Genomic DNA, 17,095 nt, shown 5'->3' with positions numbered 1-17,095 from the left:
GCCATTCCTGAGGCCTGTACTACGAAGCTGGATTAACATACCCGGGATATCTCTCCATTACCTGGGTTGACTTACCCAGACATTCACAATCTGGATAAGTGGTACTACGAAGCTGGTTATCAATTTGGTAATTGAACCCAGGGTTTTCCAATCATAGGGCGTAGAAACTTAACAGCCACAGGTGTCGCTAATGAGAAGGATTATCTGATTCCTACAGACAGAACCTTAAAGCTGAGTCTGTTTTCTCTGTCATCAATGAAAACAATGCTGAAGGTGGGATGCTCTTCATTTCTTGCCTCCATTCACTAAGCAGCTTCACGTGAACTCTCTTTGTTCTGGCTTTGGTTAAGAAATTGTTTGATGAATGACCCTGACCCTGAAACAAACATATAAGGTATACAAGTTCAGTTCAGAGTTTTTCTAGGTTGTAACATGTTTTGGGGTGAAAATAAGTATTGTGTTGTTGCAATGTTCTTCAAGTAGCCAGTACAAGGAAAAGCTCAGAGGCTTTTATGATGAATGGAGGTGGAGAAGAAAGCTTTCCGATTTTCGCTGTTTACAGCTGAGTGCAACACCAAAGACACCTTCAAGGACAGAAAGCTTGAATGTGCACCCCATTATCCTCATTTGCACTATTCATCATTCATGTCTTCTTTGTGATTGCCGGCTTGAGTGTGGTCATTTGAAACTTATATAAATACTTTTGCTTTTTGATGTGGTCGGATGATGCTTTGTGTGAACTAGTGCATTTCAAGTATAGCCTCGCCTTTAAGTCCTCTCAAAAATGTATGCTGTTCAATGTCACTTCACTGTGAATAATGATGTATGTGCAGAGTCGGACACTATAGAGGACTGCTTTCACCTGATGACGGTGGAAAGTTTTGTGCTCATCTGAGTTAAAGACATGTACCTATGAGTACGATCTGTGACATCACAGCTTCTTCGGGAGGCAGTCGTGATCCATTAAGCAACCGGAAACCTCCAGAGCACATACTGTACACTGAGTGGTTTTGATGAATTTTTAACCAGTTATCTAAAATCCGTTGTGGAACTAACACATTATACACAAATTACTGTCTCAAGAAAAGTATTTTTATGTTATCTTGAAACATGTTGTAAAGATTGGCTCCCCCATCTTCTGGAAACCTGAGCACAATCCTAAAATTCGAACGCTGCTTCTTTGGGCCATTCCATTCCTATTGATCCACTGATTTTGATCTTTCCAAAGACTCAGACTGAGCAGGTGATGCAGCTGTATGATGTCCTCCTCTTCTTCCTCCTTGGTCTCCCTCTCCACCAACGATACAGTCTAACACTTTGGTGTCTGGCTGTCAACCACTTCCTCCAATGCTGCTCTGCTGTTGCTGAAGCCAAGTAGAGGCAGTTTCGTTATCTGACCTGTTGACACCATGAATCTTACTTTCTTATATTTAGACTCAGAATATATTTCAAAGGAGAACCATATATCATACTGTACAAAGGAAGATAATACCCTTTTTTATGCTTTTGCATTATTTACTGTACAATTATTCTGACAGGTAGTTTTTGGCTGTGAGTTCACTGTGGGTCATACAATATTTGTGGGTCTATTATGTCACCTTGTTATATATCAAACAAATGCATGCTGCTCCAGCAATAAGAAAATCTGTCAGAGAAATTATCTTGACTTGTTTTTTTTCTCACATCCTCCTGTCTGAATTCAATATATGTGGATCATTTGTACAGAGGGCAATGCCATAGAAAGAGCAGTTATGTCTTTATGTGACTATAAACCTGCCATCTTACCTTTAAAAAAGGCAAAGAAGACAGATTTTGTGCAAAAGCTCCAACTGCTTGTTTTTTGTTTTTCATGTAACAGCTGGTGCAGTAACACCATGGGTAAGGCGGGGAGTAAAGTCCTCAGAGAGGCCTCGGTGGACGGGGTTCAAGCACAGGTAAAAACAGCCACACACACACACAGACACAAACAAGGTGTTCAAACTGCTCCTCCTACCCACACAGAAACACAAATACACTCAACACATGCAGAAAGTGAACCTGTAGATACACATAAATATGATTGCGCATCACAAAAAAAATGTGATTCATCTAAAAACCCATTAAACTGCTGTGATAGCTGGAGCTCTGGTGCTTAGAGGTGTGTGTGTGTCTCTCTCTCTCTGTGTGTGTGTGTGTGTGTGCGTGTGTGTTAGTGTCCTGGCTGTGGTGAAATGGGCGAGCAGCTATCACAGGTTATGCAACCAGGATCAGCTCCAGCTTGCTTTCACACTTACTTTTCTCACATCACATCATCATACCTATAATCATTAAAATACATTACTGAGCCCTGGACAAGCCATTAATGTTTTGTGATTAAGTTGGTTGACGGAATGACAGTCACTGGATGTACCCAGTGATGGATATTAATGCTATTTTTTGCTAAGATTTGCAGAGTATCATTTATTTATAAAAGCTGCCCACTGGGTGAAATGGATCAAATGTAATTTTCTATCATAATAGCCATATACCTTGTGAAATAGTAGCTCAGAGTTGAGAAACCATTTATTGATTAAAACAAATAACAAAAAAAACGTATTCCTATCCAGTAATCCAATGGCCTAATACAAGCAGATACTGTATGTTCTTGTAAAGGGATATAAACCTCGATAGAAGCAGTATGACAAGTTATCTACTATACTCCAATCTCTATCATCTCATGTATATACTGTATCATCATATCACCCAAGCCACGATTAGATAAACAGATAAGATAAAGGGGGCTTAGCAACCGGAGACATTACTCTTGAATACAGAAGTCAGATGAGATGGGATTTGTACAAAGTACTGGTGGGGTTTACAAGAAGCACAGTTAGTTTTAGTTATATTTGTTTTAACGATTAATTGTTAATTTTTGAATACTCAGGGTGACAGCGTTTTATTTTAAAATAGTAGGTTTATGTATTTTATGATGAATGATACATTTTCTTCAACAGACTTAAAAAATACTCCAAAACACTCCTTTTTGCAAGAGTAAGGGACTCTTGTCTCCCATCTCCCATTGGTCTGCGCCAAGTGAAAAAGCACCTTGAGTATCATATCAGCCAAATAATTATTATAACTGTGATTGTGTTACTGAAGCAGGAAAAAAACTAAAACAAAATGTATAAAGTAGACCAACTAACCCTAACCATAATCACAGATATATCAGTATCACTGCATTTGTCGCCCATAAGTAACAAATGGTTACAATACGCAAATACCAAAGATTTGTTAATAGTGTTTGACGATTATATCTACCAGAGCGATGTCAAGTTTATATTTCAACTTTAAAATGTCCTACTGAGCACATAACTTGGTCACAGTTCTTTAAAAAAACACATTTAAGAAATCCTGAAAGGTTTGTTTATATTATACCTAGGGCTGGGCGATATGGCCTTTTACTAATATCCCGATATTTTTAAGCCATGTCACGATACACGATATATATCTCGATATTTTGCCTTAGCCTTGAATTAACACTTTGATGCATACAATCATGCCAGTATGATGATTCTACGTTTCTACATTAAAACATTGTTCATACTGCATTAATATATGCTGATTTTAAACATTCATGCCAAAAGCGTAAATCACAACTAAACAAATTCATCAAAACTGTATTTATTAAAGAGTTATTAAGCAGTGGCACAAACATGTCATTTCAAAACAAATAAAGTGTCTTTTATGCATGATGTAACTAATATGACATATCAAAATAACACTAAATTAAAGTGCACATTTTGTGCATAATGCCACAAAGATATTTTAAAAGAAAAATATGCACTTTTGTGCAGGGTGTCACTGAGATGACATTTCAAAACAACACTAAATTAAAGTGCACTTTTTTACATAATGCCAGTACAATATTTAAACAAATGAATACAATAAAGTGCCTTTTTCTGCATCATGTCACTATTAAACATTTCAAACAACACTAAATAAAAGTGCACATTTTGTGCATAATGCCACTAGGATATAAAGGTAGAGCTGTCTCTGCAAAATATCTGCGACTAGGTAGATTATATCTTGGATCAAGTGTGTCGATGATCTTTCTGAATCCGGGCTTTTAACCACACTCACTGGGGCCATGTCTTTCTCTGTGTGGTGTGTTACTGCGGACGTTATCTCCTTCTGTTTTTGACTATTTTAGTCGTATTGCTGTTCTGGAAAAAGAAGACGCCAGACTCAGTTGCGTCAGTGCTGGTTGCTTCGGCACTTTCTTCAATATGTCACTGGCCGGAGATGTGCTCTTGCAGAGTTTCAAGCACACATGGTGATATAACTTTGTTGTAGCTTTTGTGGTGACGCTTTTATGACATACTTTACATATTATGGTTTGTTGTTCAACGTCCTCCCTCTTGTACCCAAACCACCGCCAGATGATGGATCATGAATTGTTTTTTTTTTGGGAATTAAATCTCCCTCCTCCACTTGTCCATATCACCTGCTGCTCCCGCTACCTGAGATCGCTGCTACTGCTGCTACATGCTGCCGGGCATATGACGTTGCACGCACAACTGAATGTGATGTACGTAACTAGGTGCGCTTGTTTTATCTCTCTGTGCGGAGAGATGAGAGAGTGAGAGAAACCTGTAGTTCAACGGGCCGCGACTAAAAGCAAACTGCGTGTAAATTGAATGTATACTCGAATATTCACGATATAGTCATTTTCTACATCCCACAGAGAACAAGCCGCGATACATCGAGTATACTCGATATATCGCCCAGCCCTAATTATACCTTTATGTCAAACACAAGCCAATAAATCATTATCTGACTTTTTTAAACTCTCAAATATCAATTCCAGTGTCAGTCAGGCTGTAAATCATCCACATAAACACTGGGTGGAGTGTTTTTGTGCAGTTTGAATGTCAGCTGTGAGTAGTGAGAGTAAAAAAGTTGGAGACAGCCATGCGTCTTAGCGTCCCTTATTATCTAAATTCCCTCAACAGCCCAAATTGTCTGTCGTTCCCTCACCCAGCTCATCCAAATTCTCTGCACCCATGTGATTGTACATATCAGCTCAGGCTCTGGCTAAAAGGCTCACCCTGTCACCCCATCTCAACTTGTGTTGGCTGAGTGGGTGCCATCTTTGTCAGCTCGTGCGTCTCGGTGGTGGGCTCTACAAGGCGAAGCTGGACTGAAGTGAATTGATTCACGGGGATTAGGGATTAAGATTTCCCCGGCCGCTTTGGTTGAGTAAATCTGGGGATTATGATGTCAACAGCCTGTGGCTGCAAGAGAGGAAATTGAATTGTGAGGGACGCACTGCCGATGGCCCAGGATTACGGCAGAGTCAGTGAGACATCAGAGATGGGAGTCCATGTCTCCTGCCCAGGAAAACCTCCATGGGACACAATTTACTTCCACTGGGTGCAGAATCTTGCTTACACAGTAGAACTAATGTGGAATAATGTTTAGGAGGTTGATTGAGTGATAAGAAGATTGCTCTGTCACTGGTAATCCTCTCCACCCCGTCTGGCCTGTGAAGCATCAGGTGGTGAGTACCTTAAAGTGCAAAAGGGATCACTTGTGTAGTGAGCAAATTGACATGGATTTCTGACTTCTTTTACAACCAAAATCAACAGATGTCATGGACAACATCAGGTCAGATGCTACAAATGTGGGAAACCTTTATAAGAAAATGTCCCACAATTGAATGAGCAATCTTACAAACTTAAATCTAACCTTCTCTGTGTTGTTGTGTCTTTGTGTGCTTGTCTGTTCATATTTTAGCCAACTCCTGCTGTGGCTGCTCCTGCTGCCTCTGTTAAATTCGAAGGACTTGCTAAAGCCAAGAAGATGAAGGTGAAATGGACCCAGGTGGGTTTGGTGTTCTTCCTCGTGTTGTCCCTGGTGATGACAGGATGCTTCATCTGGCAATATCAGCTTCCTAAAGTTCTGCCAGGTAAGACCAAAATACTTTTACTACACAGTCTGTCGGGTGAGATTAATTGGAAGCTATAAGCAGTCTTTATCAAATGAATCGCTACACATGCAAGCTTGAGGTTTTCCAACTGACCTTTGAGGAATCAAACCTTTTCAGATATGGTATGGTATGGATATGGTAAAACAAACATATACACTATCACACTATGGAAATTAGCATTGCTACTACAGTATACTGTCAGCTGTGATGGCTGTGCGTGTTGCCAACTAAAGACTTGAGACCTTCTCATTGACACTTAAAACAACAGATTTTGCCTCATAACAGTATTGCTGTTTCTGGACACATTTAATCAGTTGTTATGATTTGGTTTAAAGAAATCCAAAAGCACCAAAGAGACTGCTTTGTCACATCTGAATCTTTTTTTTAATGCACAGAAAATGCTATTAAACATGCAAACGCTCAACTCTCTAACCCATGTTAACTTTTACCGTGTTTTTGAACTATTAATAAGTTTGATATTATTGAAGTTCAAACTCTGCTTCAAAATGTGTTAATTATAAGTCACACATATTTTTGCTGTTACATTGTGCGACTGTGTGACACTGAATCTTACGCTGCTTGCAGCTAAAACTCCACATGCTCCTTCTTATCTGATCCGACTGACACAACAACCCAGAAACTCAGTTCTTACTGCAACATTGATAATCAATACATCATTTTTTTTATAATTACAGGATACAAGATACAAATCTCTCAATTAAGAGATAAAATGATCTCTTAATTGTGCTCTTTGTCTTGTATTTATGAGATAAAGCGCTTGTTTTGCTTGCTGTATAATTGGAAGCGTCGAAACAAGTTCAAGAATATTAGGAGGAAATGACAACAAGGTTAAAACTCTCATTTTCTCAGACAGTTCAGGCTGTGTTTCAACACGACAAACATACAGCTAACATTCAAGATTAACACAGCATCCTTTGTTTTAATTACAGTGCCTTCAATCCAAGAAAATCTGTGTCTGACAACATCGAACTCAGTGTCAGACTAATGTTATCCCTCCATCCTACTCTTTGTTATCCTCCAGAGTGGTTATTCAGATCACAAGTTTGGTTTATATATGCTGACATTTGATTATAGCATCTCATCAGGTTCATTGAAGTCATTTCTTCAGACAGAGCACAATACCTCAATACGTTATTCTGTAAAAAAAGACACTACCCCGCTGTGCAATCTTTGCATAATACTGTATGAGTGAAGGAAAATCTGGCAGTATTAATGGGAAAAGCACAGCTTCACAGGAAATGATTAAGATTTTCTGATATGCAACTGATACGTCTTTTCATTTACAAAAAAACACATTTTTCAGCAGCGGCCTGAAGCCACAATGAAACATATTGAAATGTCCTTGTTCATCTAGAGTTCACAGTGGGACCAGGCTGCATCTCTTTTGATCAGCGAGTTGTATATCATACATCCTGTCACAATGTATTATAGAATAATCAACGGGGTTCATCAGGAAGCAGGAAGAATTAATGAAGCCCCTAGCCAAGCAATTATACCACATTATTCTGGCCTTTGTGCGGTTGATACATTATTCTATCAAATAGTGAGAATTATAAAAGCCTGTCCCCCCTATGCCTCCTCACTGTCTGTTCTCTCTTTTCATTGATCCTGGTTTTCATTTGCTGCCCAGATGATGGCATGGGTCGTAACGCCAACTCAGAGATGATGTGTCCACGCTTCCCAGAGCCTCTTCCGCTGGAGCATCCCATCCCCAGTCTGAAAGAGGCCCTGGAAAAGGTGAGGAGAGTCATTCATCATGGGCAGATATAAATCTGCGGTTGTATTTCCATCATGCCCACTCAAGTCCGGGTAAATTTACAGGCTGACCGCAGTAATCCTTCACACCAAATGTCATTGCAGTTGACAGAAGGAGATTAAAGATATACAGTAGTGGATGAAAAAGTGAGTGTCTGTCTGAGCAAAAGGTTGTTTCTGTGGTGCCGGGTGCAGCAATGGACCCATCTGTTCAACAGTGTGTGATGAAATATCAACACCTTCGCTTCCGCTGGAGAATCTGAGAATGAAGAATAGTAGTGAACACTAGCAATAAAGACATAACTCCAGTGAGAGGATTCATGAATAAAACTTCACTCATTAATTTAACGTCAAGGAGACATCTATCACAGATATTTAATTTTATACTCGCTTGACCTCCAAACAGCTTCTTTTGTCTCGGCCCAACAATTAATGGGAAACCTATGCAGTGGAACTATGCAATTATGTGTGCGATTATGAAAAAGAAGTATGTGAACTGTTTTTCATCATTCATTAGAGTGAAAGGTTGTTTCTGGCTCGTCAACAAGCACGTTGAATCTTTCTGCAATTTGAAGGAAAAATGTTGCACCTGCACAGTTTTACTCCCCAAGAAAAGGATTTATCCTAATGAAGTTAGGAATATAAATTTGTTGACTGTGTAATGAGTATTACTCTATTTGGATTTGAATCATGCACCCGTTAATAGGGGAACCACTCTTCAATGTGAAGAAAAATAATTAAATCGAATTAATCAGTCTTATATATGAAAGTCATGAACTCTGAATTGATATTCGAGTTCAAACCCCTTCACGGGTAGAGAACATTGAACAAGAGGAAATACTCCCAGTAGAGCTTCTGTCAGCAGAGAAACATACATCTGAGACATTAAACATCAAATAGTTTTTCACTTTTCAGTTTCTTTGTGTTTGTGTTTAAAATGTCACTCACAGCTACAGTTTGCAGGGTTTTCATTAGTGGAGAGAATAGCAATTAATCTTAGTGAATATAGTGACAGAGCTTCTGATGTATATGTGGCAAATGAATACTATAATATGAATATTTTATATAATACACTTTTTAGATCTGCAGTCATCGTTTTTTAGATGAGTTTTAAAACTTTGAGTCAAAAAAAACTTTTTTGTGGTTCTTCCAGGTGGATGTTTTGCTTCGGCAGACCGTCAACCCCATCAGCCTTCCTGCTCTGTCGGCCATCGTAATCTTAAATGACACAGTTCTGTGGACCGGCAACTTTGGGAAAAGGAACGCCAGTGATCCGCTCTCTGGAGCCCCCAACGAGTACACCATCTACAGGTGACTGCTGCACTGAAACAGTTTCATCTTGGTTGAAGTGATAAAGACTTTTGTTTGTTTAGTTTTATGTTTTGGTGACATCTATGTTGTAGCTATGAGTGATGTTCTTCTCTATTGTCACTCATCAAACACTGTGATGTCTTCTTATATCTTCTTTATATTGTCATGGTCTGCCACCACAGTCATCGCTGATTATTCTCAACAGTTTTTCTTTTATTGATGCCTTTGCTGTGGTCAGAAACATAAAACACACTGCTTCATCTACAGCAGAGGAAGCAGTGTGTTTTATCGGAGGAATATTGTTCCTTTGCCTTGATTCATTGTAATGGTTTGGATGTGATCATAATTTACATTGAGAGAATGGGTCGAGCCTTGTGTTGTAGTTCTGAAAAGCCAGACAAAAAATAAATAAATAAAAATACACACACATTTTTTTCTTCCATCATTGAGGCCCTCTTTTCTGCTCAAGGGCCCCTGGGTAGTAGCCCAGATTGCCCGTATGGTAGATCCGGCCATGCCCAGTATACATTTACACAGTAGCTCTTCACTTTGATGTGTAATTGAAGTTGCAGCATGGTGGTAATCCTGTTACCCCTGGATGTCACATTATTACTTTTAAAAGGACAAAGTAACTGCTTACTGTGCACTACCAGCCAGGTCTCTAGAGGAAAGGAAGCAACATAAAACCAGTTTGAAAAATAGGATTTAAGTACAAAAAATAATACAAAGGAAAAATGGAAAAGAAAACCTCAGCTGACAAATGAAAATATTTAGACCAGATGACAGCACTAGATGAAAAGGGCACATGAATGTGCGAGCCAAATTTCATGACAATACATTCAACAGTTTGGTGCTGGGGGGCTCAGGGATCACCAAAGTCAGTAGGTTTCATTGTCTGAGAACAACGAATGTTTGGACCAAATGTCATGTCAAACCATCCAAATTGTTGTTGATATATTAGTCATGTCATATCTTAAGAAACAGACTGAGAAGTATTACAGACACCAGTCCAACTAAAAAACATGTTTTTATACTTTTCCTCTTATCCAAGTGACTTAAAGAGCAGCAATTCAGCGTTCCATAGAATTAGGGGGTTCGCAAAGGAAAGATTATTCAAAATTGAGTATAGGTTGAATTATCCTCATTTAAGCAGAGTGAAGCCTCAGAAACATAGTGTCCTATACATTCATTTGCAGTAAGTAACGTAACTTGATAGTATATTTATGGCCACAGAGGACCTTATATAACTGTGTTCACAGGCTGAGTAGTAATTTCCTGCCTTCGTCCTTTGGGTGTCAATTTGTGGAATGTGCCTTTAAAAGACAGCATGTTATTAGTATTAATTGGTCCCATAGTTATTGAGCTGTCCCACAGAAATATATTAAAAAAATCATCTAATTAACTAGTTCTGTATGTCAAAACTTATCAGAAAAATGCAATTAGTTATATAAAACTATTTGACCTGAATATAAAGCAAAGTACTGCACAATTTAATCAATCTGCAGCCTATTTCTCATAACTACCGTCAGCAGCACTTAAGAGGTATGGCATTTAAAAATAGGTACATGAGGATTTATCGAGTTCTTTCAGATGTACAGTAAGTGCTCTGCAGCTGCTTCTGAAAGGTCTGATTTTCCATTTAAGTCATTTATCCACAATCACATTTTTTTTAAGCAGCAGGCAATTTTGCTTAGCACAGGGTGACACAGTGTATGCCACAGCTTTGAGCTTTCAACATGAGTACCCACTTTTGAAACCAAAAGCACACTGACGATTTATATACAAATAAATAAAATGATTTGCCTTCTTTCTATTTTCTGTACTGTAAGCGGGACCTTCCAGGTTCAGAGGAGCAGTATTTTACTAGAAACACAGACTATATACCAGTGGTGTGCACAAGGGGGGGGCAGGGGGGCGGTCGACCCCCTCATGGCCCAATTGTTGAAAAATGCGCGCTAAAGTGCCCTCTCAGGAGCCAAAACGCATGGTAAGGTGCCTTCCTGGGAGCCAAAACGTGTGCTAAGGTGCCCTCTTCGGAGCCAGAACGCGTGCTAAAGTGCCCTCTTCGGAGCCAGAACGCGTGCTAAGGTGCCCTCTTGGGAGCCAAAATGCGTGCTAAAGTGCCCTCTTCGGAGCCAAAAAGTCTTCTAAGCTGCCCTCCTGGTTGGCAAAACACACTAAAGTGCCCTCTTCAGTGGCGAGAACATGCTGTATGTGCCCTTTTTTTTCTTTTCGCCCCTGCCCTTCAAGAAGTCTGTGCATGCCACTACTACACACCACCGAGTATGTTTGAACCAGAGGTGAAGAACAACGGTTCAGGTTGTACCAGGATTCAGATATAAATGATGTTAGCAAGTTATGTATACTGTATCTGTCTTTACATATTTAGTTGATTGTCACTTCTATTCAAGCAGACCAGTCCATTACAATATAGCCTGGCAAAAAGATAGAAGACATGTTTATGGGGAAGTGATGGAGAGGGAAGTTAAACAGGAGGGTAAGATGAGAAGAGCATGAGTAATTTCTGTTTTTTTGATTTTAGTTTATTTGCACTTTATTGAGGATATAAATTCATACAATAGAAAAGACAGTAATAATGGTGCAGGAAAAACGAAAGGGGGCATATATGGCCTCTAAATATATGTAAGACATTTTTAAAAAGATGGTTAAATTGCTTTATCTCTCTTTGCAGAATTGCCAGCCTATCCAAAATCTTCCCGACACTGATGCTGTACAGGCTGTGGGAGGAAGGGAAGATCGGCTCCTTAGATGACCCTCTGGAGAAATATGTGGAGAACTTTACGATCAAAAACCCTCTAGGGAAGATGCGAGACTCTGAGTTGAAATATGTGACAGATGGTCTGATATTTCTGGACAGCGGGGAGGTTCAGATCCGTTCCTCCTCAGTCACCCTGCGTAGGATGGCCAGCCAGCTCTCAGGTAGATTTATTTGACTACAAAGAGCAATTTCACTGAATTCCAATGAGCCCTGTGACATATGGAGCTTTGAAAACATATTAATCAGATACAGAACTTAAATCTACCTGCTAGGCGGTGAGTTTTGTATGAAAATGCGTCTTTTATATTAGCTAAAATTAAAAAGTCGGGCTGCATTTGAGAGACCCTTTTTATTCTGATGGTGGAAATGGACATGACTATACACATACAGTAGCAGCTGGTTTATTGAAGCTATGAAAAGGGCGAAACTAAATCTGTCTCCTAGAGCACTGTTTTCCCTTTTGGCTTTCCTATTTATTAAATCTTAAAACTACCCCAAAGCCTGACGAGATTAAATTAACCAATAAATCACAAGAGAAAAAGTAAAAGTTACAATATAATAAAGTCTAAAAGAATAAGCTCAAGTATGTGAAAATGAGTATAAAGACTTTGGTGGCTCTGAAGGAGCTTTGTCAAAGCTTCAGGGGCTGGGTCATCAGGGTTATTTCAGCATGGACCTGAGACTTTACCTGCGTTACAAACTGGAGTTTTATCAGGAAGCAAGTGTCTAAAGAAGCTATCTAGGTGCATTGTGGGAAACGTAGGATCTGGATCTCTGTTTTTTTTTTACATTAGAGGCTACATTCAAGATAAAATCTGTTGATATCTGTCACGCACGAATCCGATAATTTTATAGAAGTGACAGACAAATGGATTGATTTGAACAGCTACTGCAAAAATGATAACAATTAGAAACTTTCTATTAGAAAATAATAAACTAGTCTGCATTTTGATCCCGCAGGTGAATCAATCTGAGCAAGTTAAAATGCTGTATGATAGCCGGAGTCCTTCCAGCAGTTACATCCACACAGCAGACGAGTTGCTGTGATCATGCATAAACAGGCAGCTGTTTATTTGAAGAGGCTTTTCAATTTGCAATACTTCACTGATTTAAAATAAAAGATGAGAGAGACCACTGAGGCAAAAAAGACTCATGAATCTTTAAATAGCACACCCTGTCATCAAAAACAGAGTGATCATCAAAACCTCTAAATGTGTCACAGTGAAGTGGATAAAACCAACAGACTGAAATACAAAGTGAGGGACTTTTTGTTAAGCAGATATTGAGATGCAGAAAAGCATAAAAACACATAATGATCTGTTATGTTTGTGATATTTATTTGCTAATTTCAGTTGTTGTTATTATTTCTATTGAATTGTGGGTCAATTCAGGTCTGCCCAGGAGACTCCGGGCCACAAACCTGCTCTGGAAAGGAAAAACACAATCTGCAATCGATCTACTTCAAGATGACGTCCTTGTAGCAGACCCAGGCACCAAGTAAGATTAATCATTCCAGGTTTAGATTTCAGGATTTCACTCATATATGTACACTACCGTTCAAAAGTTTGGGGTCACATTGAAATGTTCTTATTTTTGAAGGAAAAGCACTGTACTTTTCAATGAAGATAACTTTAAACTAGTCTTAACTTTAAAGAAATACACTCTATACATTGCTAATGTGGTAAATGACTATTCTAGCTGCAAATGTCTGGTTTTTGGTGCAATATCTACATAGGTGTATAGAGGCCCATTTCCAGCAACTATCACTCCAGTGTTCTAATGGTACAATGTGTTTGCTCATTGGCTCAGAAGGCTAATTGATGATTAGAAAACCCTTGTGCAATCATGTTCACACATCTAAAAACAGTTTAGCTCGTTACAGAAGCTACAAAACTGACCTTCCTTTGAGCAGATTGAGTTTCTGGAGCATCACATTTGTGGGGTCAATTAAATGCTCAAAATGGCCAGAAAAAGAGAACTTTCATCTGAAACTCGACAGTCTATTCTTGTTCTTAGAAATGAAGGCTATTCCATGCGAGAAATTGCTAAGAAATTGAAGATTTCCTACAACGGTGTGTACTACTCCCTTCAGAGGACAGCACAAACAGGCTCTAACTAGAGTAGAAAAAGAAGTGGGAGGCCACGTTGCACAACTGAGCAAGAAGATAGGTACATTAGAGTCTCTAGTTTGAGAAACAGACGCCTCACAGGTCCCCAACTGGCATCTTCATTAAATAGTACCTGCAAAACACCAGTGTCAACATCTACAGTGAAGAGGTGGCTGCGGGATTCTGGGCTTCAGGGCAGAGTGGCAAAGAAAAAGCCATATCTGAGACTGGCCAATAAAAGAAAAAGGTTAAGATGGGCAAAAGAACACAAACATTGGACAGAGGAAGACTGGAAAAAAGTGTTGTGGATGGATGAATCCAAGTTTGAGGTGTTTGGATCACAAAGAAGAACGTTTGTGAGACGCAGAACAAATGAAAAGATGCTGGAAGAATGCCTGACGCCATCTGTTAAGCATGGTGAAGGTAATGTGATGGTCTGGGGTTGCTTTGGTGCTGGTAAGGTGGGAGATTTGTACAGGGTAAAAGGGATTCTGAATAAGGAAGGCTATCACTCCATTTTGCAACGCCATGCCATACCCAGTGGACAGCACTTGATTGGAGCCAATTTCATCCTACAACAGGACAATGACCCTAAACACACCTCCAAATTGTGCAAGAACTATTTAGAGCAGAAGCAGGCAGCTGGTATTCTATCGGTAATGGAGTGGCCAGCGCAGTCACCAGATCTGAACCCCATTGAGCTGTTGTGGGAGCAGCTTGATCGTATGGTACGCAAGAAGTGCCCATCCAACCAATCCAACTTGTGGGAGCTGCTTCTGGAAGCGTGGGGTGCAATTTCTCCAGATTACCTCAACAAATTAACAGCTAGAATGCCAAAGGTCTGCAATGCTGTAATTGCTGCAAATGGAGGATTCTTTGACGAAAGCAACATTTGATGTAAAAAAAATCTTATTTCAAATACAAATCATTATTTCTAACCTTGTCAATGTCTTGACTCTATTTTCTATTCATTTCACAACGTATGGTGGTGAATAATTGTGACTTTTCATGGAAAACACAAAATTGTTTGGGTGACCCCAAACTTTTGAACGGTAGTGTATATATTGGGAACATTGGAATAGTGTAAAAGTCATAATTTAGTATTGTCTGTTAATTGGCCCACCTTTACTGTGATAAAATCCAGACTTTACTGAAGGTATCTTGGTCAGTTTTAAGCTATTGCACATGAATAATCCACTATTTCAAATATTACAATAACTTTAAGTGAAAGTGATGTGAGGTGCATTACTGCCTTCACCAGGTCTGATGATGTTAAACCTGCTAGACGTCCCTGCTACATTTCAAAATGACTTTCATTCCTCTGAGGGCAGAGAAGTGTTGTATAATTACATGTCAAGACTAACCGGCAAAAATCTTGAAAAATATCCTGTAACTGCCTGTTCATATTACAGTAATTGGCATAATATTTTATCTTTAAGTAAATTAAATATTTCAAATGAAATTTTGATGTCTCTGACACCACAGCTGTTTATGAAAACATGAGGAGAAACTGGCTTCTGGCACTGTGCTCTGCTGTTTAAGGATTTATGTATTTTAGACTTGGTGATGTGCAGTGGAGAGATCATGGGAGAGATCAAAGTTTAAAACCTTGTAAGACCATAGCTGTCAGACCACAAGGGCAACACTGATAAAAACCTCTTGATGCTGATTCGATCGAGCAATGCATTTGTCATTTTGTATATATTTTGAAAGATTTGGAAAATAATTTCTCTTATTTTCTACATGAATAAACCAAAATGTTAAGATACTCTTCATCTTTTCAACACCCTTCCTCCCAGATGTCACTACAGCAACCTCGCCTTCTCGTTGCTGGCGCATGTGATGGCCGAGCGAGTTGCCAACGTCGACTACCAGCGGTGGATCACAGATAACATCCTGGACCGACTGGGGATGGAGGACACCGGCTTCGACATCACCCCAGGACTCCAGGGCCAGATGGCCGTGGGAGTTTACTCCAATGGAAAGCCAGCCCCACTCTATGACCTGGGCTGGTATCGGCCTTCAGGTCAGATGTTTTCCACTGCGGCAGACTTGGCCAAGCTCGCCATGATGCTGCTAAGTGCTTATCACCGCAAGCTGTTGGAGCCAGACTCCCTGAAGATCATGCTGACCCCGCTCTTCAGGTGTGACAAGGACTACTTTGCCAACCGTACCGGGACGCCGTGGGAGGTGAACGAGCTGCTGGGCTACGAGATGGTGCGAAAAGATGGCGATCTGGACGGCTACTCGGCCACCTTCTCCTTAGTGCCAAGACTGAAACTCGGCCTGGTGGTGCTCATGGCTGGAAGTAGGTCTCAAAATCAGGATGTGGTAACCAAGGCCTACAACTCCATCATCCCAGCTATAGAAAGAGCCTTCAGGGAAGCCAAGAAGATCCTTTTCCCACCCCCAAACCCAGAACCTTACGTTGGCATTTTCACATACGGCAACATCACCTTCTATGAGATCAAAGCCGGGCCTGACGGAGTTCTGATCATGCAACAGTTTGGGCCCCAAATTGAAGAGCTGATCCCAGAAAAGTATAGGACAATAAAGCTCAATTTCTTGGTTGAACGTGTGTTCAGAGTGGTGTTTGAAAAGGAGTACCCTTGTGTTTTGCAAGTTGGAACAGCCTCAGTGTCCCTGGAAGCCCAAGACGGCCAATTATTTAACTTCTACATGTTTGATAAGCGGGGTTTGTCCCCTGGATTTGATGCACCGGGACTGAACACATATAATGTGGTCAGAATAGCTCGCAGGCCGACCTTTCCGAGCTGAACTTGTAGCAGTGCCGTGGCCTAAAGATAAATGGTGTGTCCTTGGGATGTGTGATGGACTGTAAACAAAAAGGAGGCTGTGAATATTAAAAGACCAAATGAAAAAGTTGGGGTCATTTTGGCAGTCACAAATGAAATTGTGCTCCTGATTTACACACAGTACAGAGGAGGCTGGCGTGACATTCACCCTGCTGTATAAAGAATTAATGAATTAATGTCTCTGTTGAATCATGTATATGGCTGTCCTTGTTACACTGGTCCTGCATTACGTCTCCTTCCTGAACATTCACACTGTGGTGATATGGTGCTTGTTATTGCTTCTTCTGTCCTTGAGTTTTTCATGAGAGGAAATGGCCAGAGGAAGGCCAGCCCACAGCAAAGTCCTGTTGTGGTCATT

At 40.0% G+C, this 17,095-nt stretch overlaps 1 protein-coding gene across 2 annotated transcripts; it reads left to right on the top strand.

Moving 5' to 3' along the window:
- Positions 1-1,874: 1,874 nt before the first annotated feature.
- On the top strand, positions 1,875-16,699 carry lactbl1b (lactamase, beta-like 1b). Of its 2 annotated transcripts, none has more exons than XM_053316295.1 (7): positions 1,875-1,928; positions 5,755-5,926; positions 7,599-7,705; positions 8,877-9,034; positions 11,727-11,974; positions 13,205-13,310; positions 15,721-16,699. In XM_053316295.1, exons 1-7 carry the CDS (start codon positions 1,875-1,877, stop codon positions 16,697-16,699), a joined length of 1,824 nt encoding a protein of 607 aa, XP_053172270.1. The 2 variants fall into 2 exon arrangements, with proteins under 2 accessions (XP_053172270.1, XP_053172269.1); XM_053316294.1 differs by having other exon boundaries at positions 1,875-1,934.
- Positions 16,700-17,095: the final 396 nt, after the last annotated feature.

This window comes from Scomber japonicus, chromosome 3 (assembly GCF_027409825.1).
Source record: "Scomber japonicus isolate fScoJap1 chromosome 3, fScoJap1.pri, whole genome shotgun sequence".
NCBI classification, from domain to species: Eukaryota; Metazoa; Chordata; class Actinopteri; order Scombriformes; family Scombridae; genus Scomber; species Scomber japonicus.
The sequence above is the reverse complement of the archived record's forward strand: the minus strand, read 5'-3'. Positions and strand labels throughout refer to the sequence as shown.

Bases quoted from the DNA above. Each gene is read 5' to 3' on its own strand.
- lactbl1b (XM_053316294.1), top strand. From the start codon at position 1,875: ATGGGTAAGGCGGGGAGTAAAGTCCTCAGAGAGGCCTCGGTGGACGGG. The intron at 9,035-11,726 runs GTGACTGCTGCA...CTCTCTTTGCAG, and splicing joins AACGAGTACACCATCTACAG to AATTGCCAGCCTATCCAAAA. The intron at 13,311-15,720 runs GTAAGATTAATC...CCTTCCTCCCAG, and splicing joins GTAGCAGACCCAGGCACCAA to ATGTCACTACAGCAACCTCG.